Raw genomic sequence first — 23,039 nt, forward strand, 5'->3', positions numbered from 1 at the left:
TTTATATTTTCTTTGAATTTTCAGGGTAATGGCTGCAGCTTTATCTCTCACAATGGGTCGATTAGGCGCGCTGGTCGGTAACTTAGTGTTCGGATACCTGATCGACTTGGCCTGTGTGGTTCCTATAGTTTTATTCGCGGCATTTTTATTCCGTGAGTATTCTACACCATAAATTATTTAAATACGGAAAAATATTTTTAACGTTATTACAGATTTAAAGAAGAATTTGTGGAATTTATTTATTTATAGCGTGAATTGATATTCTTGTTTCTTTATTATTTTTCTTTTTCTAGTTTGTGGATTTATGTCTTTCCTGTTGCCGAAAACAGGAAAAGAGACCCTTGATTAACCGGAAAATCTCGTCTCCTGGAGAGAATCGAGAGAAGAAAATATTTCCGGCAGTGGAAGAACGATCGATTTGCGTTGACAAGAATCATTCTTCAATTAGAAGAAATTCGATCTCTATATTGACAAACACTAGTGTTGTATTACAGCTACTAGCGATCGATGGGAATTTTTCGCACTTCGATCTCTACGAACGTTTCGTACTTTCGTATAGAAAATAAGATGACGTGTAGGATTTTCATTGGAAAGTCCGTATTATATTTTTAACAGCGTGTAAATTCGTGTAAATATGTAATATTTATTCTGCGAACGTTTTACGTATCATTTTGTGAAAAAGGATCAAGTATTGTGATCATCAATTAAATGGAACTTGATGTACAGACGCGGTTATTCAAATTGCGCGCCAAAACACGTCTGAACGAATATTTGATAAGCGATACGTTATTTACGAACATAAAACTAAGAGACGCTGTTCAGCGTTTGTAATTCCTTTATTTGTCTGTAAAAGAAAAACCTGTATTCCGAAACCTGTAAGAATAAATATGACTCCAAGAAGTACAAATACTGCATGTTCGATTTTGAGGTTAACCCTTACTCTACATAAAGTAAAGATATGCATATATGTATACACGTGAAATACAAATATCACATAGTTTCCCCTACTATTTTATCTATTGTCGAATCTATTACATAATATGAGAAAATAGATTTATAGAAAAAAAAGAACTAAAAAATAGAAAAAATATCTGTAACTATCATTGTCACTTTGATCGAGACAAAAATAATACGACGATACTTAATCTTCATTTAATAAACCGTGTACCCAGCAACAATAACACAGTAATTTTAATTGCGACACCAGAAATGGCTATCTAAATGGGTAATTCAATCTGTCCTATATTATCGAACGTTCAAGACGTTAGTTAAAAAAGGACGGAATGATAGCAACGTAACGGCAAGAAAGTACCCAAAAGGCGCTATCCTTATAACCAAAGAAATAATAACGTACATCGGTAGTGGAAGTTACGGTATTTGGTTGTGTGTTGAATACGATGATGAGTTGCAAAAGATAGTTGGGTATCAACGAGAAAAAATTGCGCGAAGTATGTGTTGCGAATGATCGACGCCGTGTTTCGACCGTGATATGATCTTCGCCTCAAAGTCGAGCGAAATTTCGTCGTGGCGCTGTTTCAACAGCTGATTAACTGGCAATCTCTGAGCAAAATTCTCGTTTTCTAGTCACTTCAGTAATCCACGATAAACGATGGCCGGATTCGTACTGAGAGTTAAAACAAAATCGGGTCAAAAGGTCGTGAACGGGCTGGTCGCGCAGGACAAGGTATGCAAATTGAAATCGAAGCTCTCCGATCTAACGGGAATACCAGGCGAGGCGCTTCACGTTCTCGGTGGCTTTCCACCAAGAGCTATTGATCTTAACGATGAATCGAGCTCGCTCGACGTGATCGGTATCCTCTCCGGGGATACTTTGATCGTCGAGGAAAAGCCACCACTGTACAATGGGAAACAAAAGTCGGAGGAAATTGGCCGATCTCATATCGTCGACGAGGAGAGCTTCACAAATACACTTGGTGTATTGATGAAAAAAGTCGTACCTGCAGATAACTCTTGTCTATTCACCAGCGTTGGTTATGTGCTTAATGGTACACAATGTAAATCGCAGTACTTATTGTTAATGTTGAAACATCTGCCCATTATCACTTTGTCACACTTATGAATGTAATACATTCAGTATATCTTTTAATTTCATAACATATTTTTAGGTAAGGTTGACCCTAGTTGTGCAAGCTTCATGAGAGAGATTATAGCAAACGCAGTGGCAGCTGATCCTGAAGAATATTCTGAAGCTTTTCTTGGTCGACCAAATGCTGAATATTGTAAATGGATTTTGAAATCAGAATCATGGGGTGGAGCTATAGAATTATCAATATTATCAAAATTTTATGGATTAGAAATAGCAGTAATTGACAGTATAAATGCTATAATCAATAGATTTGGAGAAGATCAACATTATGCTCAAAGGGTTTTCCTGATTTTCGATGGAATTCATTATGATCCTTTGTATTTGGAATCTCTTGATGTGAGTGAAGTACTTTTTGTTGAAGATGCTATATTATCATATTTTTGTTTATTACAAGTTTTTCCATGTTCATATACAGGGTGGCAACATTCAAACAATCTTTCCTACAGAAGATGAAAGGATGCTATTTGAAGCAGCTGAACTTGCAAGAGAAGTCAAATCTAGTCGTCAATTCACAGATATTCAAAAGTTCACATTAATGTGCAATGATTGTAAAGTTAAATTAAATGGACAAGTAGAAGCTCAACAACATGCCAAGGAGACAGGTCACATGAATTTCGGCGAAGTGGCCGCGTAGCAAACTAAATCGATACCTCGACAATTTATGGATCATTTTTAATTGAACTGCTGTTTGAGAATCCTACTAAATTCAAGTCTTAAGCAGAATTTTCTACTTAAATGAGGCTTGTAAGCGGACTAGCTATTTCATATGGATACTTTGTTGTTAATATAAGATATATGCAGTGCACTATGAGGATTGTTTAGACATAATATACACAGATTGTTAATTTTGACTAAAGAACAAACTTCTTTTACCAAACGCTAAAATTCTTTGTTCTGCATGACATTTATGCAATCACTTTTACCACAGTAAAAGTAACTTTTATACAATATACTCGAATATATTATACCCTCAAAAAATCCTTGTTTTGTTTAAATTTTTATAAAAGTTTGCAGTTATAAAATGTAACTTTATCTAATCACAGTAGAAGACTAATTATTTGAATTGGTGTAATTTACGATAATTGTATTATTATAAAAAAAATATTCGATTTTACACGAATTGAATTTTAATGCAATTTTTCTACTCATGAGATATCTACTATACATACATAGTATGTTAGAGATATACTCTTTGGCGAGATTAAGAATCTGTGATACTTGGTTAAATTTGCCTAAACGGAATTCATAGCCATACTGGCAGTAAATGTGTTCCAGCATAACAAATAGAGCCGCGGATAAATATAGAATAGAAATAAGAGGATATTTTCACCGCGAATTTCCTATTCGATTCGACGATAAATAACAAAAAAAAAAAAAAGGACAGAATGATCTACTTTGTTAATAATAAATTTCCACTACAGAGAGCCCACGGTTTATACGGAGATATTTGCAATTCCAATTTACCTAGGAACATTGGATTTGCTAACTCTTGATCACCCAGGCATGTAATCAAAAGTTCTTGTACTCAAGATATGGAAACAGTTTGCTCGAACAATAGAGAAACAGGTGTATGTGTGTGCGCGCGCGCGCGCGTGAGTGTGAGTGCGTGTGTGTGTAATACTAGGATATTATAATTATTTTGTTATTGCGATTTTTACGTGATTAAATATGCACTGTAAAAATATACATGTTCCGATAACAAAAATGAAATTTAATTTTTGTAACTACGATACTTATTAGAGTTATACTATTCCAGCACAATTTCTTTTATTATATCAAGTATAAGATGATTCACTCTCTCACAGTAATCCACTATTGCGATTCTAAACTAGACATCGGCAGAAATATTTATTGCTCAGGAAAAATTTATCATAGTCCTTCACAGATTTATATTTATACAATAGCATAGTATATTTTGTAAGTACTATTGTTTCGAAAGAGTAAAATAAACCAGTTATTTACATTATTTAATTTCTCTAGAATTTTTTACGAATTACTTATTGCGTTCAAATATGAAGTTGTACGCGTTCAAAATGGCACCCAGTTTAAACCCACGGTCAGAAAAGAATTTCAATATTTTTTAACTTAAACTCGAAATTAAATCACTCACCAGTTCGTACAGTATGAAGATGAACAAGCAAAGAATCATCAATGCACTCAAAATGACATTTTCCGAACGAACTAACTTTTGAAATGAAAAAATTGAAACGAGCACAAAGTTCAACGCGCGTTCCATTAATTTTGAATCTAGACAACGACGAAGTACATACTAGAAAACGGTCGGTAAGTTAACATTTTCACCGGACAGGGAGCGCACAAAACGTGTTGCACATGCATAGATGGCGGGTTGTTACCAAAGTAGAAACGACGCACCGTTTTTAGTAGGCTGCCAACCGTAAGCGAGACGTGTCAGGCGGTAGCTTTTGTTGTAATTTAATACAAAAGGGAACGAACTGGGAAATGTGAGCCATTTCGCGTATAGTTACAGTGACTTCATGCAATTAATTGCGAAAAGTTGAAGCTTATGTCAGGAGACCGAAACACGTCGTGTGTCGGTCGTGGGAATTTGGGCATGGTGTGTTACATGAAACGATTATTGATATAAGAAAATGTCGCTGCTGCCGACGACGTTACGTTTAGCCAAAAGAAATTCACTGACAAATAGGTGAAGATGGAAGATGAGGCAGATCTCAGAGAACAACTATTTCACAACACAGTACGGGAGAACATTGTGAGTAGAAAGGCCGATGTTTTTATTTGTTATGAAACCCTTGTTTATTGACCTCCAATATATATGGAGGGTTCTTGGAATTTCTTGTAACGTTCCTGCAATAGGCAATCGCCACGTCTCCCTCGTAATTCAATTCGAAATTTAGTGTACTTAATCCATAAACGAATTTATTTTTATGTTTGACTGAAAGTTAGAAAAAAATTTTCCCTCTCGTGCCTAACCTTTTAGTCATCGTAATGCATGAAATTCTTTGTTCCTATTTTACGATCGTACTTAATGTGTAACATCAAAATTGAAAATAAGGATAAAATGAGCGAAATGTACAAGCAATATGATTTTATTTCATATTTGTACATTTTGTGAAATTATTGATAAGTGTGTTACTGTCAAAGGAATTTCATGTATGTATCTAATATGTTTTTAAAAATAAAACAATGTTTAAAGGAAGGAAATAAGTGCAATATGTACATAAAGTAATTGTTCTTCCTTTATATCGCCATTAAGGGAAATCTGTATAAATATATAATGAATTCCATAGGTACACACATGTACAACATTGCCGTTAATAGCTGATAAGGGGATTTCCATTATGAAAACAATCAGTCTAACATTTCCTTTATCCTGTTACTATTTTTAATGTTTTCAATACCTCAAAAAAAGCTTGCTTGGTATACATATATTTTTGTAAAATAATCTATTCTTTTGTTTCCTCTGTCGTAATCTCAAACGTTACTCAGTGACATCTATTAATCACGCAAGTATCAAGTTTCTCAATGGATTTTTATACATTAGCCCAATCGCAACCTTACAAAGATAAAATTAGTATTTCCAACTGACATGTTTATTTACCAATTTTTACATGAAAAATTGATATTGCGCGACTGCCAAGCAAAACAATATATATCGAGATATACGATCATATTAAAAGAAGCACCGTACTAGAACGCGATATACGCATATGTATACCTGTTGATAAAATAGAGATCGGAATCTTCTTAGCAGATTAGGGTAAATCCTTAACGATGTTACGTGTACATCGTCGCGACAAAAATGTAAATACATCGTATCGAGAGGTTTCATCCGCGGTATAGATGTCGCGCTGTACCATCGCCAGTACGTCTGCCCTTGATTTTACACGCTTTGTTTAATGCACTTAATTGAATAATCGTTGGTATTCATGGCACGGAGGAATTTCGACGGAAACACACTCTTCGTAATATGCTTTCTCAATACTTTCATGCCGTGTCGTTGACCAGCCATTATTTCTGATCTCTGACCGGTTTTTCCTTCCACCTTGGCTGGGCGCAAAAAGCGGTTTCCAACTGACTATGCAGCATCTCCGAACATTTCGCAGACAACGACGATTCCGAACAAAGTTGTACACGATTTTCTTACGAACCATTCAATAATACTTTCTATTTGCTAACTGTACAAGCCGAGGTAAATTCGGGACATTCTTGAAAGTACAGTTCGTCAACTATACGTTGAACAAATAACAACGATAAAAAGACTCGACTTAATGACGAGTTTCACGCCGTACATAGAAATACCTTTTACGTGAAACAAGTTAGTGGCGACTTCTTCTGGTAGAAAAGCTAAAAATACACCCGGTCAAAGACAACATGGGTTCCCATTGTGGAACGCTGTAATTTTCTTTTTTTTTTCTTTTTTTAGAAGTTGAATTCTATTTTATCAATTTCGATTAAAGGTGATGTGCTATTTGTGGCTTATTTATGGCACACTTTGTATTAAGAATCAAAATATTTTGTGGGGCGCAATTTATCGTTGAATATAATTCGAACTAAATTTAATAGCTAGAATCGCAATCAGGAACGAGGAATGCAGTACCAGAGAAATTACACTGCCAAAATTTATTTGAAACGTCTGGTTAAAGATGTTCGTTCAGTCACTTTTAGTGTTAAGTTGATTTACGTATAAAGGTGAAAAAAATTATTTTTTAATTTGAGGTGTTCTTATCGTACATTCCTCTCTTTTGATAGAGTGCCAAGTGTCGTAAACTGCAACGTTATCAATAAATATTGATAAGTCTCGAAAATTACCGATCGTGTAAACTGTCGATGTTATCACATAATTGTTAATAAGTTTCATTAAAATTATGATCATCAAACAGGTTAGTGTTTAAATTCGAATCATATTTCAAGTATTTAGACATTGGACCATTACTATTCTAAGTCTTTGAATAAACTCTGCCAATTGAAGAGCCATCAAGAACAGTGTTAATCAAACTTAATGTTAAATGTTAATTGTCAATTGGTACATGTTTGTAATTATTTTTTATCACAAATTTTAATTTGTAATTTCTTCATTTTTGTTTTATTTATAACGACCGGTTTCATTATCACGGCCAGTAAAATATTACTAGTTATGGGCACGAACTTTAAATAGTTGATGTATTATAACTTTCTTCATTTATTTTCCGCTCTGTAAGTAAACTTTATCTGAAAATACCCAAGTGTGTTTATTCTCATGCGAATAACAATATCTTTAACATAATGCAGTTTAATGTGTTTACCGTTGTCTATCGAGGCCGACGTGCGTGTATATGTCTGCTTATCACGTATTTAAACAAAACAGAGATAAAAATAAAATCTGGCAAGTAAATGTTAATGTTCATGTAAAAACGCAAAGAAGAAAACGGCCCTATTATTCTTAAAAAGGAACAATGTACTTATGTTGACCGTTACCGGTTTCTTCGTAGCCTTTTGTCTTTATCGCAGATGTTATCGTCGCGTGGCTATGACAATAGTAATACGTATGCATTCCCCAAAAACAACATGTCGTTAAAACTGTGAATACATAGCAGCCAACACAGCTCTAGCGGTGAATGTCAGTATTAATAATGCAGGTTATCGATCTTGCTTTTCAAATATCACTATACGTTAGATTTAACAGATTAATGTAAAAAAGTGGAAACATCGATTCGCACCCCATATCATTAAAAAAATTCAAGAAATAAGGTAGAATAGGTTATTGGAATGTATTTTCGTTATTGATATATGTTTATTTTTAAAAATAGAGCGAATTCTTTGTACAGAAATATGTTGATTCTTGTATTGATCGATAATAGTTATTAATATGCAATCGATAATTATTAGTGAGAAGTGTACAATGCTTTACGTTTCGTTTAAAAGGAAACGCTGTTCCGCCTATTATGCGACGCGCTAGAGGAACAGGAGAGGATGGAAAATTAATGTTAGCGTGCGCGATAACCGAGAGGGACACACGGAAGTTTATTGTAGCGGAAGTTTAGAATAACGTAACGGTCTGTCGTACGAAATCCCCGAAACGGCAATCCTCTGGTCGCATTTTCATTGCAGTAAAATTATTACAACCGTAGGCGGCAGCAATTTGTCAAATATTTAAATTTGGGGCAATAGCCAGTAGCCATTTGGATATACAGATAACCCTCGTATAACACGGTTGTTAGGTTCCTAAAAAATGGCGTGTTATGCAAATTCGTGTTATATGAAACAAAGAACTAGTACGAAAAAGGGGGTTAGGTTCCAAAAATGAAAAAAAAAAAACATACTATTATATCTTTATAACTAAGAGAAATATTTTTATTAAAGCAATTTTCACCAAAAGTATAACATATTAATATGTATTAAATAAAAATAATATGTACTTTTTTATTTCCGCTAGACATAGTTCAGGGCTGCAAATTAATTCACAAAAATGAAAAACGTAATTATCATTTCTTTAAAAAAGGTTGAATAATACTAATTTCAAATGAAATATCTTTGGCTTTTAAAAGCTCTTATTATGTTGCTAGGATACCGTGTTGCACGAGGGTTGTCCCCAATTCTCGAACCGTGTTAGAGCGAAACCGTGTTATATGGGGGTTACCTGTATTACTCTATTGGTAAAACAGTTCAACGAAAAATAAAAAGTTTGACTTCAATTTCCGATCGATCGTTTTAGCGATTATGAGATTGTCTTTTACAAGATAAAACTAGCTACTCGTACTTCTATTCGTACCTTACGTAATTAAAAAGTCTAAGTGATTTTCGATCGATAAAGTTTATCTCGACTTTAAGAATAAATTGAATGCTAACATTGACGTCACTAGGAACAACTTCAGCGAAACATTTCGTCACGCGTACACTTGTAAAGCTGCCACTTATCTCCAAATCTCGGTATTTATTTTTCGCTTTGTCTTGCGACTTTTACGACTGATTTCCCAGTTCTTTGACACATTATCATACACAAATTACAATTCGTCGACGTCCTATGAAAATCTTCATGCATGTATTATTCCTAATCAAGCATTCTTCATGTCGTATAGGTATTATCGCATCTGTAACCGATTGAGTTATCGTAATCATTATTAAGGTCATAAGAGCCACTATATTAGTACATAATTTCAAGTCCTGTTTTTTATCGTCTGTTAAATACACTGTAAAGTATAAAAAGCGGTAAAACGTTGACAAATATGTGATCAAGCATACCAACAAAGATATACGTACAATAACATGCGAAAAAAAAAATGGAGAGACAAGTGTAACCTCATAACATTGCTCAAGGTTATTCTTTTTTACACTATTTACGCTTGCATCTTGCGTATCAATTCTCTGTGTATTCTTCTCAATAACATACCTACGTGACTTCCATACAATTCCGTATTATACATTATCCTATGCTATATTTTTACAATTCAAAGTATATCCGCTCTACTTACAGTCTTCGACATTGTAAAACGACGGGTTTTGAGCATGAAACGATCCAAACCTATGATTAGGAACTTTATCTATTATTGCGAAACTATGTTTCGAAATAGCATTTGTTCTAATTTTACCACGTGCGTCAATAAAACAAAGAAAAGTGATAAGAATAGTTTATAACTCGATATAAGGATTTTAAAACTGTACAAAATTCAGAAATATGTAGTTGCAACGATTCGAACGTACGGTATTAACTTTTCCGTGGACATGATTACATACCACACAAGTCTGACAGCGACGCAATCGACCGCAAGTCTTGAAGGAAACACATCGCCGTTTTGCATTGTTGTTACCGAAGCGATTCTGTTGTAGAAAGTTAACTTGCGTCGTTATGGCACTTAAAAGTAATGTTCATTCAAAGCCACGCATCGAAGATCGTTTAAATCACGGTTATGCGTACCCTCTGTGTTCACGTAGCGCAATGTAAACTGCATGTGTACACGGTCGATAAGCACGGTGCAACGTATTCCTAAAAGGCACGGATTGCGCGTGTATTCGTTACCGGTTTTCGCAAGAAAACAATGTTAAGTGCTTTTTATATCGCGATTTGATAAGAAAGTTGTTATCTTATTATGATACTCACATGGAAGATCGCTCTTTAAGATTTATCGATGTGATTTTTTTTTTTAAACTCGAATGTCTTCTATTTTAACGAACAGTTTTAGCACATGCCGTAAGGCTTGCTAAGTTGCACCCTCTATGTATCAGCAAGTTAACAACATAATTTTTTCCTTCAATAAATAGCACTGTTTGCATTTTATAGCGTTAACTCCCCCCCATAACTGATGTAACATGTGATATAATGCTTAACATCATCTCTTTATATGTATATCAATGATATGATTTTTTTATTTCAGAAAATTTTAAAAATGTATTACGAAGTTAAATTTCACGCACTTTTTAAGTCGGTTACTTTCGATTAAAATTAATTAATTGTAATTTACGATAAATTAATATTTAGCCATAATAATTTAAGTTAGCAAATTATTTAATGGAATGTCTCTCCAATGAAATTTCATGATATGTATTGGCTACTAAGGATAAAGGGATTTTAATTTGTGATAGCTTAGATAAGTTAGCGCAGATAACTAAACATAACCTTAAAAGTACAAAAGTGTAACGGATTGTTTCTTGCGATTGTTTCAGATATTCTTCCTGTTATTCCTGGTTCTCTACGTTTCAAGCTATGCGTTGATAGCGAAATTTCGACGAAAAGATCGCGAAGATTATTTCTCAGTGGATGAAGATGAAGCAACGGTCTACAGGATCAGCCTCTGGCTGTGTACCGTTGCTCTGGCGGTTTCCGTCGGAGCGACCTTACTACTTCCGGTTTCAATAGCGAGCAATGAAGTGCTCATTTTATACCCGAACAGCTATTACGTCAAATGGCTCAATAGTTCTCTTATTCAAGGTACATATGTCTTTCATGAAAATCAACTTTGTCCATTATTCGTTCCATATAGTTCGATTCTTGATTATTTGGAAAAAAAAAATATGGCGAAAGTATCTTTTTTAGATACATACTTCAAGATCGGCATCATGTTTTCGGTGTAAACGATCGATTTAAAAAAATACGAAATCATTATTTTTAACTTTCTTTAACAATTAGGTCTGTGGAATCATGTGTTTCTCTTTTCAAATATGTCTCTCTTCGTATTTCTGCCGTTCGCATATTTGTTCACGGAATCAGAGGGTTTCGTCGGTTATAGAAAGGTGAGATATTTTTGCATTTTTTTAATACTAATAATATATTCTTGATTCATTTTGAATCGTTTGTTAAAGTTATTATTCATTGTAGGGTGTAATGGCTAGGGTTTATGAGACAGTGACAGTTCTTTGCCTATTGGGAACACTAGTACTAGGGATGACATATGTTTTATCAGCACTGATAGATTATCAAAAATCGAGCCTTCATACTTTGCTCAGCAAGTATATTAAAAAACCATAAAATATCAGCATACATATACCAACACTATCATCGTTATTCTATATTACAGATTTATCAAGTTACTATTTACCCTTCCTTTACTCTTGCGTTTCCTTTGTTGGCGTTGTTATGCTATTACGTAAGTATAATTAAATAACTATTCGTTCATCAAACACAGTAAGAAAGAATTTTTTTTATTTAACCTCACAGTGTGTACACCAATGGGATTTGTAAGATTATTCGGAGTAGTTGGTTCGTTTCTTGTAAAGCCGCAGTTCCTAAAAAACTTAGACGAAGAGTTTTTCGCTTACAGGCTAGAAGAGGATTGTATTCGAAGAAGGTCAGCTATCGGTTACTATTCGTACCATTCCAGCCACTAGATTCGCTTCAAAACGCTTTATAAAACCCGTTGTTATACACATAGACTGCAACACGCGAAAACAACGGGAAAATCATACGTTTCGCCAGTGCCTATGTCGATACCAACTTGTTCAGTGCTCGAGGATGATGAGCTTCTTAATGCGAAGCCGAGCTTGATGTGCTTAAGAAACGGTGCTCTCCAACGTGGATTGACTCAACGATTGGAAGACATTCAAAAACGAAGAAGCACCTTGGATCAGCAAAGGCGAACCTGGTGGGTTCGGCGTACTTTGCTGTACCCTTTGGCCATGTTAGCACTACTTATACTCTCCACTGCCACAGCCTTATTAGCTGTTCAAAATACATTAGAGTTACTTATTGGTATCAAGGCACTACCTTTAAGTACAAGGGTTAGTATATAAATTGGATATTAACGCGCTGCATCTGTATGGAATAAGGAAATATGCATTTTGAATTGAAATAATAAAGTGACCAATGCTTTTAGCAATTTACCTTGGGCATCAGCTCGTTGTCGAAGCTAGGTCCCATTGGAGCAACAATAGAAGTGGCAGTAATTTTGTATCTGGCTGCTACGAGCGCAATAGGTTTGTACACACTTCCGGGCGTTAGAAATGTCCGACCACGGCTTCATTCCACACCGCTTACTCACCTCATCGCGAATTGCGCCCTTCTTCTTGTACTAAGCTCAGCGTTGCCACTGTTATCTCGAATATTAGGTAACTTCTTTCAATCAAGCAAACAGGTTCTGCTGATCGACCGTGTGCTATATGTTATAATGTACACTGATCAATTGTTTGTTTTAGGTATGACAAATTTCGATTTGCTTGGCGATTTTGGGCGTATCGAATGGCTTGGTAACTTCAAGCTAGTACTGTTCTATAATTTAATCTTCGCTACAGCAGCGATCAGTTGTTTAGCAACGAAGTTTACGGCGACCGTACGCAAAGAAATTTACGCCAGATTACGGAGTAGCCTAATAGGAATCTTCAGGAGCGAAGGTAAGAAAAGTTCTACGGGGATGTTTTCTACGAAAGAAGATTAGACTGACTTACATCGTAAGCAGAGGGAAAAATATTTACAATTTAATGTTGAAGAAAAAGTAACTTAAAGGTGAATAATTGTATTTGTGTAATGTTACATGATATTAATGATATAAACGAGTAAAATTGTGGATCATGTTTGTGTGCGAGTGTGTTTATAATTAAAAAAAATTTCTATTTAGATCCGTACATTCGTGAAGTAACATTTTAATCGTTTTAATGGTATATATGGTCCTGATAAAATGTGTTGAAAGTTTAATTGGATGATATTCGAGCGGAGGCCAGTTACGAGTACATACAGTTACTCACTTTAATATTCGGACACTATAATACTTTTAAGTATAATTGCTTTATATCTTCCTGAATTATTAAAATATTTATTCACTAGTTTTTTACCATGTTAACTTATTTATTATAGACAACAGAAACATAAAAAATTATTTTGTAATTGCAACATGTCCTTACGTAATGAAGGATAAACAAAACGATGTCTATTTTACGCGTTACAAAAATATTCGGACACTACAAAAAGTTACATTATGTACATACATTTTACATAAGATTAAACAAAAATTCAGTATTTTGTTGGATATCCCTTATGATGAATAACTTGGCTTAAACGCTTAGGCATGTTTGAAATGATTTTTTCTAAATATTCACTATTAATATTGTTCCATTCTTCTTGTACTCGAATTTTTAATTCTGTTTTTGAGTGTATTGGGGTATTCCGTATTTTTCGCTCTAATTCATCCCACAAATTCTCGATGGGGTTAAGGTCTGGAAACTGGGGAGGTGGATGCAGCACTTTTAGACAATTATATAATAAGTATTCCTGCACAATTCGCGATTTGTGCTTAGGGTCATTGTCTTTATAAAACTTAAAACGATTGCGGATTCCCATTTTCTCAGCACTTTTTAATAAATTTTTCTTCAGAATCTCTAAATATTTATTTTTATCTAGGATTTCGTCAATAAACACTAATTCGCCAACTGCAACGCTTGATATGCAGCCCCACACCATCACACTTCCTGCTCCGTGCTTAACGGTTGGTCTTAGATTTTTTGGTTTCCATTCTTCGTTGATTCTCCTCCACACTATACCCCTTCCATCTGAACCAAAAACGTTGTATTTACTCTCATCAGCAAAAATTACATCCAGCCACCATTCTTCTTCCTTTGAAAAATATTCTTTTGCGAAGTTTAATCGCTTTCTCCTGTTTATTTTATTCACATACGGCTTCCTTCGTGCAATTCGTCCATTGTAACCACTTTCTTCGAGTGCCCGTCGAACAGTCTGTGGGTTTGCGACGTTAATTGCGGTGCACTTAATTGTGGATTTTCCTTAATTTTCCTTATAATTATCCTCCTATCTCTGGAATCGAGAAGGCGTGGACGTCCTTTTTGAGGTTTCAATTCAATGCGATCTTCTGTTTTGTACCGTGTAACAATATCTGCTACAGTACTTTTCTTCATGTCCAATAAATTTGCTATTTGACGATAGCTTTTGCCTTTTTCGTAATTAAATATCACGAGTTGCCGTTTATCGAAACTTGTGTTTCTTTCTCTTCGTGGCATTTTGAGTATTTGATGTTTATTGCTCAATTTCCTGACTTAGACTGACTTAGACTAACGGAGGACAGTAACGCTACTGTTATGTTTACATTTTAGACGTAAACATCGGATTAGATCGCTTCTTAGAATTAATCGCTTATTGTGTCCGAATATTTTTGTAACGCGTAAAATAGACATCGTTTTGTTTATCCTTCATTACGTAATGACATGTTGCAATTACATAATAATTTTTTATGTTTCTGTTGTCTATAATAAATAAGTTAACATGGTAAAAAACTAGTGAATAAATATTTTAATAATTCAGGAAGATATAAAGCATTATACTTAAAAGTATTATAGTGTCCGAATATTAAAGTGAGTAACTGTATATCGTTACACATCTGTGCATGTGCGTGTGTGCATATAGTTATATTGATTATTTATTATACGGTCGCTATTTTAATAATTATACATATACCGAAAGTATACATACCAGTTTTATATAGGATGTTTCAGAAATAGGTAACTAAACTTCAAGAACTTAACCATAAAGACAAGAATTATCCTTTTAATTTTCTTTAAATAGCTGGAAATTATTTACATCCAAATTATATGTTAAAAAGGAAATTTTTACCAAACACATGATCGTATGATCCTTTTTATCCTGATAGTGAGTGGAATACATTTTCGAGGTTTGACTCATCTATTCCTGAAACACTTGTATATGTGAGTTGACTTAGAACGTGCAGCTCACGGCAATGACAACGCAGTATTGTGATAAAGACACACGTGTGCGAGTGTTCTGGAAATCAAAGAATTCTCAATGTAGCAAATAATGCGTGTATGCCATATATACATAATCTTCGATGTATGACATTTAGAACTTCGTCTTAAAATGTTCAAAGAAAAAGAAGGAAACGTGGTCTAATATTGAAAGAAAATATTTTTTATGTTAATAGTGTCTTTTTCTTTGGAACGGTACAGTAATTCTTGTTTAGTTAGCGACCTATAAAAAAAGTTCTGTAATTTCCTTTTCCTATTTTCGTGCGAGAAAAGGGAACAGGCTGAAGTTTCTTTTCTAAATAGTGATTGTCGTTTAAACCTATATTTATTTTAAGATATTATTGGGTTAATTAAGTGTAAAAGAACCTTTTAGGATGCACCTTTAGAAATTTAAACGATTAATTTCCGTTCGTGAAAAATGCCGTGTGCATAGGTAATCTGATGTGCCTAAGTTATTACTTTAATTGAGTAAAATGGTTAGTAATAGAAACATACGTACATATAGAAGTACACAAATATGATTGTACATACATTATGCTGTGTTGTGGTAGTCCTATTCTAGTAATTGTGTTTGAATGCATTTTATTGATTATTTTTTAAATGAATCATGACCACGAGTTTATTAAAATGTTTGCATGTAAATACACTTGTTGTGTGACATATAATAATATGCATTTTAAGATGCACACAGACTGCATGATGATAACATGCAGAAGATCTTAAAATGTTATCGTCTGGACTGATTTGTCTCTTATTAGTTCATTTATTGAAAACTAGTGCTTTAAACGAAGTAAATTATTTATTTAAGTTAAAGATCGAATCCCGTGTATTTCTTGATTGCGTTTAAAATTTATGTTATAACATTCGTAACGTTTATTTTATAAAGGTAACACTTTACAACAATATTATGTGATATATATCTTGTCAAGAAGACAATACAATATTGTTAAGAGACACAGAACAGTGATACACTCACTGATGAATTATTAACACATTTAATCAGAACAGTATCTCAGGATATAAAATATTGCTTAATACTTGTTAATATATTGCCACATATATTGTGGACTTGTTTATAAGAAATTGGAATTCTTAGTTGAGTATTCTTTGTACATACTAATGATTATACAAATAAAAGAAAAAATACTTCAGCAAAGTATTTAGGATGTAGAAGAGTTCTTGTTATTTACTTTTTTTACAATACTTTAAACAAATTAATTCTTAGTACATCATCATTTTTAAGATATGTCTAACATAACACCTCACAGATACACATATGGTTTATATATTACAAATGCAAATAACATTAAAATCATAATAATTATGTGATTAATCTTCGAGGCATTCTAATCCTACTGAATTTAAAAACGAAATCAGTGACTTGGCTCCAACTCCAAAACGAACAATTTTGTAATACTCTGGTTCAGATAAATCTACAATTGTAGATCCTTTCCTTAGACTTTGCACTGATGTACCAAATCTGTTGCTATCGTGAAATATGGCACCCAACCTAGGCCATAAATGTTCAAATTCTGATGCATATAGGCAACTTGGTTCATTGCTTACATTAGCACTTGTTAGTGCCAATGGTCCTACTATCTTAGCAACACAATTTATAAATTTGAAATGTGGAACTCTAATGCCTACAGTATCATGATTAGGATTAAAAGCAGGATTTAAATTTTGTGTTCGTTTCAAGATAATTGTATATGGTCCAGGTAATATTGTTGTCAATAAACCTCTTGGTATATGGTCTATGATGCCCCAATGCCCTATATGTTTCACAGAACTAATAGAAATAGATAATGGTTTGTTTTCATCACGATCCTTAATTTTATATAGTTTTTCAATGGAAGTGTTGCTTGATACAACACCAGCAAGACCATATATTGTATCTGTTGGAAATGCTACAATTTCATCTTGTTTCAGTAAAGTAGCAGCTAATGCTATGCTTCTTCTTCCTTTACAGACATAATGATTACCAAAATCTCTTAAGCACTCTATTTCCCCTGGAGCAGCATCTAAATAGGTAGTCATTGGGCCCAAGGATCTTATACTCACGTATGTTCTTTGTCCATTGAGTAAGAAATGAAACTGTATTTTTGAAAATAAAAAACTTGTTAATTCTAAGCAACAAAAAGGCTTAGCAATTATTATATTTCCAATAAAAAAAAGTCATTTAAGTAATATATGGTTGAAATATGTGTAAAATATTACAGGAAATTGTTAGTTTATTTTACTAGTAATAATATCATAAAGATGCAATTCATAGCAATAATTATGCAACGTTCAATTACATGCGATAATATATAAACAATTGAAGATACTAAAAAAAGACTATAATTTGAATTCAATGCAATTATCTGTGTGTTACTTATATACATAAATTAGACATTAATAAACTACCTTTATTAATCGCGCCAGTTGTGACCACATTGGGGATTGCAACATTTATAAAATGTTGTCATAGGTTCATCAGCAGATCTCGTTTGAATTTGCATAAAATATGCTCGAGAATTCGAACACTTCGGGCACCGTTCCTCTGTTGAATCAACGTTTTCCCAAGCAGCGCTTCCACCTAGCACATCGTCGACTTCTTTTAATTTCGGATACGTACGACTGCTCACTCTTCTCGCGATATTAAATACGTATGGACACGTGTTACATGAAAAACGCAATCCTGCTAAAGCTTCTTCTACACGAAGCACATTGCCGCATGTCGGACAAAACATTAACATTGTGCAAACACTGACACAACCAAATCATTACAGAAATAAATGTTACTTTATTTGTCTTTAATATATTGCTGCAGTTAATTATTTATTGATTAATAGAAGACGAACAATTTACGAATTTATTAAAATTTTTATAAATAGCACGAAATAAGCCCTTTTACAATGTTTTTTAATGATCATAAATGATACACGTAACTATAAATCTTACATATTTAAAAAAGTATTTATGTATAGTAAACGAGTATCTAATTGTTATACAATAAATTTCTCTTTATACAGTTACTTTGCTTATATAAAACATAATACTTCTGTCGATTAATTTAATTTCAAGATTAAAGAAATATTTTAGTTCCATTGAGATTATAAATTTATCGAGTACATGTTGGTATGTGTTGCCTTGTCCACATGTGCATCTATCATTTGTCAGCAAGGAGTTGTGAATGATCTTTACACATTCTTTTATAGAAAAAAGTGATTGTTATTAGTTTATTTGAAACAATTGTTATAAACCTAGAATTACTTTATAGTTTACTAAGTGAAAAATGATTTCAGAGTAGATTAAATATTGTTGACAAATATTTAAAGTATGTAAACCATTGATAAAATAGGGTAACAGAATATCATGTGCTTTATTTACAACTATATTCGTTAAATTTAAGTAATGGATAAAGAATTGTTACAAAATTTCGCATCATGACGCAATTTTAACTTTTTTGTGCTTGAAAGTGTTCAAGATTTAAATTATTTAGATAAAAAAATCTATAAGATATTTAAATCGTAACGTGTAATTCTATTTCTACCTTTTCAGTTATGAATGGTTGGATTCCTGTTTAAATGTTTTCTAAATTATTAATGAAAAAGTATAAAATAGAATCACAATTCTAAAAGTACATGTGATTTTGTTCTGTAAAGCATAAGCTATCTACCTGAAACTATTATTTTGTCAATTTCAACATGTTCCAAAGGTACCTACTTAACCTATTTCAACCGGTGTTATTATTGTTAAAAAATGTTATAATTCGAGAAGTCACATTATTTAATTAATTTTTTATTTATAAGAACGTAGCGAGAAAATCCTTCACATAATATTTTATGTATATTTTAGGTGTAAAAGTTTATGTCTAACATCAAACATAAAGTCACGGTACAAAAGCATATTATCAAAGGCAGAAGCAAAAGAAAGAAGAAATTTGCTCTTTGAAGAAGAAACGAAGAGGCAGAGGAATGCAGTAGGAAGAATTGAAAAGATAGAAGTCAAATATCAATCTCCTGTGGAAGAAGTTATACTTATCATGAACAAACATATATCAACTCCATCTGATTGTGCAAAACATATTTCTGAAGGTGTCACCAAAGTGTCTGCTCTTGCTTTAGTTAATGGAATGCCATGGGATATGCACAAACCTTTAACATCAGATTGTGAAATAAAATTACTAAATTTATTGAGCCCAGAGAACAAAGCAGTGAACACAGCTTTCTGGCGAACTTGTTCATTTATCTTGGGTTCAGTTATAGATTCAGCATTTAAGTCAGATGTAAAAGTTCACTTGCACAGCTTTCCAGTGCCAATCATAAAATCAGGCAGTTTTATATATGATGTATATCTTGAATTAGACGATTGGAAACCAACAAACCAAGAAATGCGTGCATTATCTGCTCAATATATTAAACTTTCAAGTAAGGATTTGAATATAGAGAGGATAGAGACCACAGAAAGTGTTGCACTTGACATGTTTCTGGATAATCCTATTAAGTCAGAACAAATACCAGATATTGCAAAGAATAACAACAACAAAGTCACATTATATCGGATTGGTGATCACATAGATATTAGTAAAGGACCTATGGTAGGAAATAGTTCATTAATAGGACGCTGTACAATCGCTGCTGTTCATAAAGTACCAGATAAAGAAAATTTGTATAGATTTCAAGGTGTAGCACTCCCTAAAGGAGTATTTTTAAATCAGTATGCGTTCGGTATATTAGAGAATCGTGCAAAAATTCTTAATACTACGACGTGGTCGTTTGTATTGGACGAAAATAACGAAGATAGCTACGTGGAAGTATCAGCTACAAATTAATTTTGACTAAAAATATAGTATTAATAAAAGTGGATATTCGGTATTCATGCCCGTAATTCCTCGTTACCTGTACAATACATTATTGGAAACAAAGTTTATACAAATATTAATCGTTACCGTTGACATACGTGTAAAGCATTTTATTACCCTCCTACGCATATCTATTATTAAATATTTTACCTGTTAAAAATTAATATAAAACATAATTGTATAATTCCGATGTAAATGTATATACGTATATATATGTTCGTGTGTTACATATGTGCACTCATGTGTATATACTTACAGTATATGTTTCATTAATATATTTTAACTTATAAACCGTAATAATTTACAAGTTTTGATGCACACGTCGTGGGCTATGCAGTTCCCACACGAAATTACCAGGTAGCCTATTATCTATCGACGCCGAGCATGTGACATTCATTCGCAGATAGAGCAACTGGTTCTTACATGTTTTCATCTCGTACGCTTCAAGTTCATCTGATTTTAAAATCGTCCTCACGGCAAGTGGCGCCAATTCTGGCGTGCACTTCAATTCGATCTCGATCGTCACACCAAACAGAGACGGATTCTGCACCTGTTCTTCAGTTTCGACCGCCATATTCGCCGTATTCAACGTGTGGAGGAATTTATTTTCATACGCGTATTTGTTCATGTTCCCGTAGTAAAAGAATCGACCGCCATATTCCCCATATCCCGAGTATGTGGAAGCAGGCGGAGGTTTCAGGGGGATTGTCAAAGGTATCTAGAGAGAAAAGGATATCGATAGGACTATTTACAGACGGTTGCATCGTAGCTCATGCTTTATGTCTTTTGTAAACTATCACCTGCAATAGCAATTCCTGCTCGTAATGCAAAATCTCAAACACGTGTTCGTTCATGCTACCAACTAGACGCCGTAATCTGAGGTACATAAAACGTTGTTCATCCCTCCACGAATTTTCCTCTGCGTTTTTTGAAACCTCCAAACAGGTAAACCAAGCGCGTTTCATGGTGTATCTTAGTTTCATGCCCACAGCTCCTCCGACGCCCCTTTTGTTCGGTATTACTTTGAAGGACAATACTTGTCGGCCTTCTATGAGGCAGTCCAGAATGTCTATGACTTTGCACCCGGAGATTAAAGCCGATCTATCGATATTTCATCGTTATTTTAATCCCTAAATTCATATATTTCTAAAACTACTTTCTACATATTAAAAAAATTATATTTTTGGTGGGATTGAGGAGGCAGAATCATTTTAAAGTGAAGAGAAAAAAGAATTAGAATTATATTGCAAAGTGCTATTCCTATTTATGACATACAGTAATGCAACTAAATTTACTTCGTTGAATACCTCGAAATAGAAACACATTCACAGGGATTAATACTTTTTCGCGAAGTAATTCACCTGTTCACCTTGCGCTCAGAGACCTTTTCGAAGAAGTTCATAAATCGTTTGCAAGTGGCAACGAAGCAGTTCACGCTTGAATCCGGGTTACGAACACCGATAAAATACGCGTAATCCTTTGCAACACCACCGAGAAGTTCGTTCAGGTTGTCCAGTAAACTTCCTGCGTAGAAACATAGCCTCGGAAATTTCTGTTGCTTCGTTGGGGGATGTGTGTATCTCCATGTCACGGCTCGTAGCATTTTGTACTGAGCCCTGATCAGTTCTAGCGCATTCAGTGCTTTGCTACAAGCCAATAACTCAGCGTCCGTTTTCGCACATTTCATGGCATTCTCGGCGCGCTTCATAAGACTCTCCACTCGCGTGCCGGCCGCGAGGAACACGCCATTTAAGACTGTAGCCGCTACCGTTGAACAGTGTCTGACAAAACGAAAAATGATGTTCGATTTTTAATATAAATAATGACAGACTTTCTGAAATCGACGAAAAACACCGAAATAAACAGAATCACCTGGAAACCAAACGGACGGAAGTGGCAACATCGTGAAGAGGCAGAAGTCGAAGAATCATCTCCAGAACTTCAGGCGGAAGTGTGTCCAGGGCATAACCGTGCCAGCTTTGCTCTATTGACGAGGATCTTCCTAGATCTTTTTGTGAATCCTCTTGCTGATTGCATCTCGTTAACGGTAGTTTCTGCCGTTTGTTCACGTTCATTTAAAATAGAGGCACATTTAAAATTAAGAAAAATAAAGGAGAAGCAAAATGGATTCTCCTCCCGTAATCTGTCTGTCGATGCTACTTTGCACTTTTTTCCCTTCTTGTCGCCGATAACGTTGTACAAGCCGTTTAACACATTTTCCTCGCCATTGTAGCACTTTTATTTGTGTTTGAAAATTAAAATATTGCCTCTTGGTAAAAATTTAATAAAACTAAAAATGTCAAGACAGGGCGAAACAGAACAAACGACTACGTTTGTGGCTATCGAGTTTTTAATCGTGTCCTCCTTTTGATTCTCGTTTCACAATATTTGTACAGGGTGCTTCAGTTTTGCGGTTTCAGCTTTTGTTTCGTAGTCGTTACACGGTAATGTGTTTATACTTTAGCTTGTACTACGATGAAAGGTATGGCAGTTATCGAAAATAACGGGTGTATATCATCTTTCGACCGATTAGTCAGAATCACGTAAGTATGTATGTACACGGTGAACGGAATTTTTCGAGTCGAGATTGTCTTTGGTTTCGCGTGTATTGTTTCAAGGGTGATGGAGGGGGGGGGGGTAAGTTATGTAATGTACAATGTATCGCCGATGATCGACGAAAGCGTAGGATAGAAACGATTACTTAAATTACGCATAGTTGTAATTCTTTTTCCTCGAGTGTACAATGGTAGTTACAATTGTTACAATAACTGTACATCATCGATTTGTCGCGCACTCTGAGATGAAATGAAACTTGAGGAACTAAAATTTGGAGATTTCAAAAACATCGGTGACTATGAAAGTGGCCTAAGTCGGATAGAATATTTTCATAATTACCGTCGCGTATGACATAACGTATAAAATTCACTGAAA

The 23,039-nt window shown here is 34.1% G+C and overlaps 7 protein-coding genes across 9 annotated transcripts in view; 4 read left to right on the forward strand and 3 right to left on the reverse strand.

The window, feature by feature from the left end:
* Window positions 1-895, forward strand: part of LOC108579765 (synaptic vesicle glycoprotein 2B-like) — a 9,277-nt gene extending 8,382 nt beyond the window's left edge. Inside the window, exons 10-11 of the mRNA XM_017943373.1 lie at window positions 25-152; window positions 294-895. Of these exons, the coding sequence (XP_017798862.1) occupies window positions 25-152; window positions 294-349 (184 nt within the window). The 3' untranslated portion in view covers window positions 350-895. The remainder of the gene's footprint in view (window positions 1-24; window positions 153-293) is intronic.
* Window positions 896-1,385: 490 nt separating this feature from the next.
* Window positions 1,386-2,980, forward strand: LOC108579783 (ubiquitin thioesterase OTU1). Of its 3 annotated transcripts, XM_017943392.1 has the most exons (4): window positions 1,386-1,448; window positions 1,585-2,015; window positions 2,127-2,443; window positions 2,523-2,980. In XM_017943392.1, the coding sequence occupies exons 2-4, from the start codon at window positions 1,610-1,612 to the stop codon at window positions 2,739-2,741; spliced, it is 942 nt and encodes a 313-aa protein (XP_017798881.1). In that variant the 5' UTR covers window positions 1,386-1,448; window positions 1,585-1,609; the 3' UTR covers window positions 2,742-2,980. The 3 variants fall into 3 exon arrangements, with proteins under 3 accessions (XP_017798881.1, XP_017798880.1, XP_017798882.1); XM_017943391.1 differs by having other exon boundaries at window positions 1,394-2,015; XM_017943393.1 differs by having other exon boundaries at window positions 1,394-2,006.
* A 1,575-nt stretch (window positions 2,981-4,555) lies between these two features.
* On the forward strand, window positions 4,556-12,949 carry LOC108579778 (protein Lilipod). Its single transcript, XM_017943385.1, has 9 exons — window positions 4,556-4,838; window positions 10,727-10,991; window positions 11,190-11,293; window positions 11,379-11,505; window positions 11,578-11,646; window positions 11,718-11,847; window positions 11,932-12,277; window positions 12,373-12,604; window positions 12,692-12,949. Exons 1-9 carry the CDS (start codon window positions 4,779-4,781, stop codon window positions 12,928-12,930), a joined length of 1,572 nt encoding a protein of 523 aa, XP_017798874.1. The 5' UTR covers window positions 4,556-4,778; the 3' UTR covers window positions 12,931-12,949.
* Window positions 12,950-16,591: 3,642 nt separating this feature from the next.
* LOC108579733 (yrdC domain-containing protein, mitochondrial) lies at window positions 16,592-17,299 on the reverse strand. The gene has a single exon (XM_017943340.1). The coding sequence runs from the start codon at window positions 17,297-17,299 to the stop codon at window positions 16,592-16,594; it is 708 nt and encodes a 235-aa protein (XP_017798829.1).
* A 1-nt stretch (window position 17,300) lies between these two features.
* LOC108579782 (DNA-directed RNA polymerase III subunit RPC10) lies at window positions 17,301-18,000 on the reverse strand. The gene is made up of 2 exons (XM_017943390.1): window positions 17,669-18,000; window positions 17,301-17,356 (listed from the first exon to the last, which is right to left on the reverse strand). The coding sequence occupies exon 1, from the start codon at window positions 17,998-18,000 to the stop codon at window positions 17,674-17,676; it is 327 nt and encodes a 108-aa protein (XP_017798879.1). The 3' UTR covers window positions 17,301-17,356; window positions 17,669-17,673.
* Window positions 18,001-18,831: 831 nt separating this feature from the next.
* Window positions 18,832-20,078, forward strand: LOC108579734 (39S ribosomal protein L39, mitochondrial). Its single transcript, XM_017943341.1, has 2 exons — window positions 18,832-18,962; window positions 19,103-20,078. Exons 1-2 carry the CDS (start codon window positions 18,952-18,954, stop codon window positions 20,076-20,078), a joined length of 987 nt encoding a protein of 328 aa, XP_017798830.1. The 5' UTR covers window positions 18,832-18,951.
* A 331-nt stretch (window positions 20,079-20,409) lies between these two features.
* Window positions 20,410-22,183, reverse strand: LOC108579735. The gene is made up of 4 exons (XM_017943342.1): window positions 21,981-22,183; window positions 21,470-21,889; window positions 20,903-21,209; window positions 20,410-20,826 (listed from the first exon to the last, which is right to left on the reverse strand). Exons 1-4 carry the CDS (start codon window positions 22,181-22,183, stop codon window positions 20,410-20,412), a joined length of 1,347 nt encoding a protein of 448 aa, XP_017798831.1.
* Between the last annotated feature and the right edge of the window lie 856 nt (window positions 22,184-23,039).

This window comes from Habropoda laboriosa, unplaced genomic scaffold (genome assembly GCF_001263275.1).
Source record: "Habropoda laboriosa isolate 0110345459 unplaced genomic scaffold, ASM126327v1 scaffold72, whole genome shotgun sequence".
NCBI classification, from domain to species: domain Eukaryota; kingdom Metazoa; phylum Arthropoda; class Insecta; order Hymenoptera; family Apidae; genus Habropoda; species Habropoda laboriosa.

Excerpts from the sequence above, each read along its gene's own strand:
- LOC108579783 (XM_017943392.1), top strand. The coding sequence starts at position 1,610 with ATGGCCGGATTCGTACTGAGAGTTAAAACAAAATCGGGTCAAAAGGTC. Across the intron at positions 2,016-2,126 it reads TGTGCTTAATGGTACACAAT|GTAAGGTTGACCCTAGTTGT; the intron begins GTAAATCGCAGT and ends ACATATTTTTAG. Across the intron at positions 2,444-2,522 it reads TGTATTTGGAATCTCTTGAT|GGTGGCAACATTCAAACAAT; the intron begins GTGAGTGAAGTA and ends GTTCATATACAG.
- LOC108579778 (XM_017943385.1), top strand. The coding sequence starts at position 4,779 with ATGGAAGATGAGGCAGATCTCAGAGAACAACTATTTCACAACACAGTA. Across the intron at positions 11,294-11,378 it reads GTTTCGTCGGTTATAGAAAG|GGTGTAATGGCTAGGGTTTA; the intron begins GTGAGATATTTT and ends TATTCATTGTAG. Across the intron at positions 12,278-12,372 it reads CACTACCTTTAAGTACAAGG|CAATTTACCTTGGGCATCAG; the intron begins GTTAGTATATAA and ends CAATGCTTTTAG.
- LOC108579735 (XM_017943342.1), bottom strand. The coding sequence starts at position 22,183 with ATGAACGTGAACAAACGGCAGAAACTACCGTTAACGAGATGCAATCAG. Across the intron at positions 21,210-21,469 it reads TCTGAGCGCAAGGTGAACAG|ATCGGCTTTAATCTCCGGGT; the intron begins GTGAATTACTTC and ends AAATATCGATAG. Across the intron at positions 20,827-20,902 it reads AATTGCTATTGCAGGTGATA|ATACCTTTGACAATCCCCCT; the intron begins GTTTACAAAAGA and ends TTTTCTCTCTAG.
- LOC108579782 (XM_017943390.1), bottom strand. The coding sequence starts at position 18,000 with ATGTTAATGTTTTGTCCGACATGCGGCAATGTGCTTCGTGTAGAAGAA.
- LOC108579733 (XM_017943340.1), bottom strand. The coding sequence starts at position 17,299 with ATGACTACCTATTTAGATGCTGCTCCAGGGGAAATAGAGTGCTTAAGA.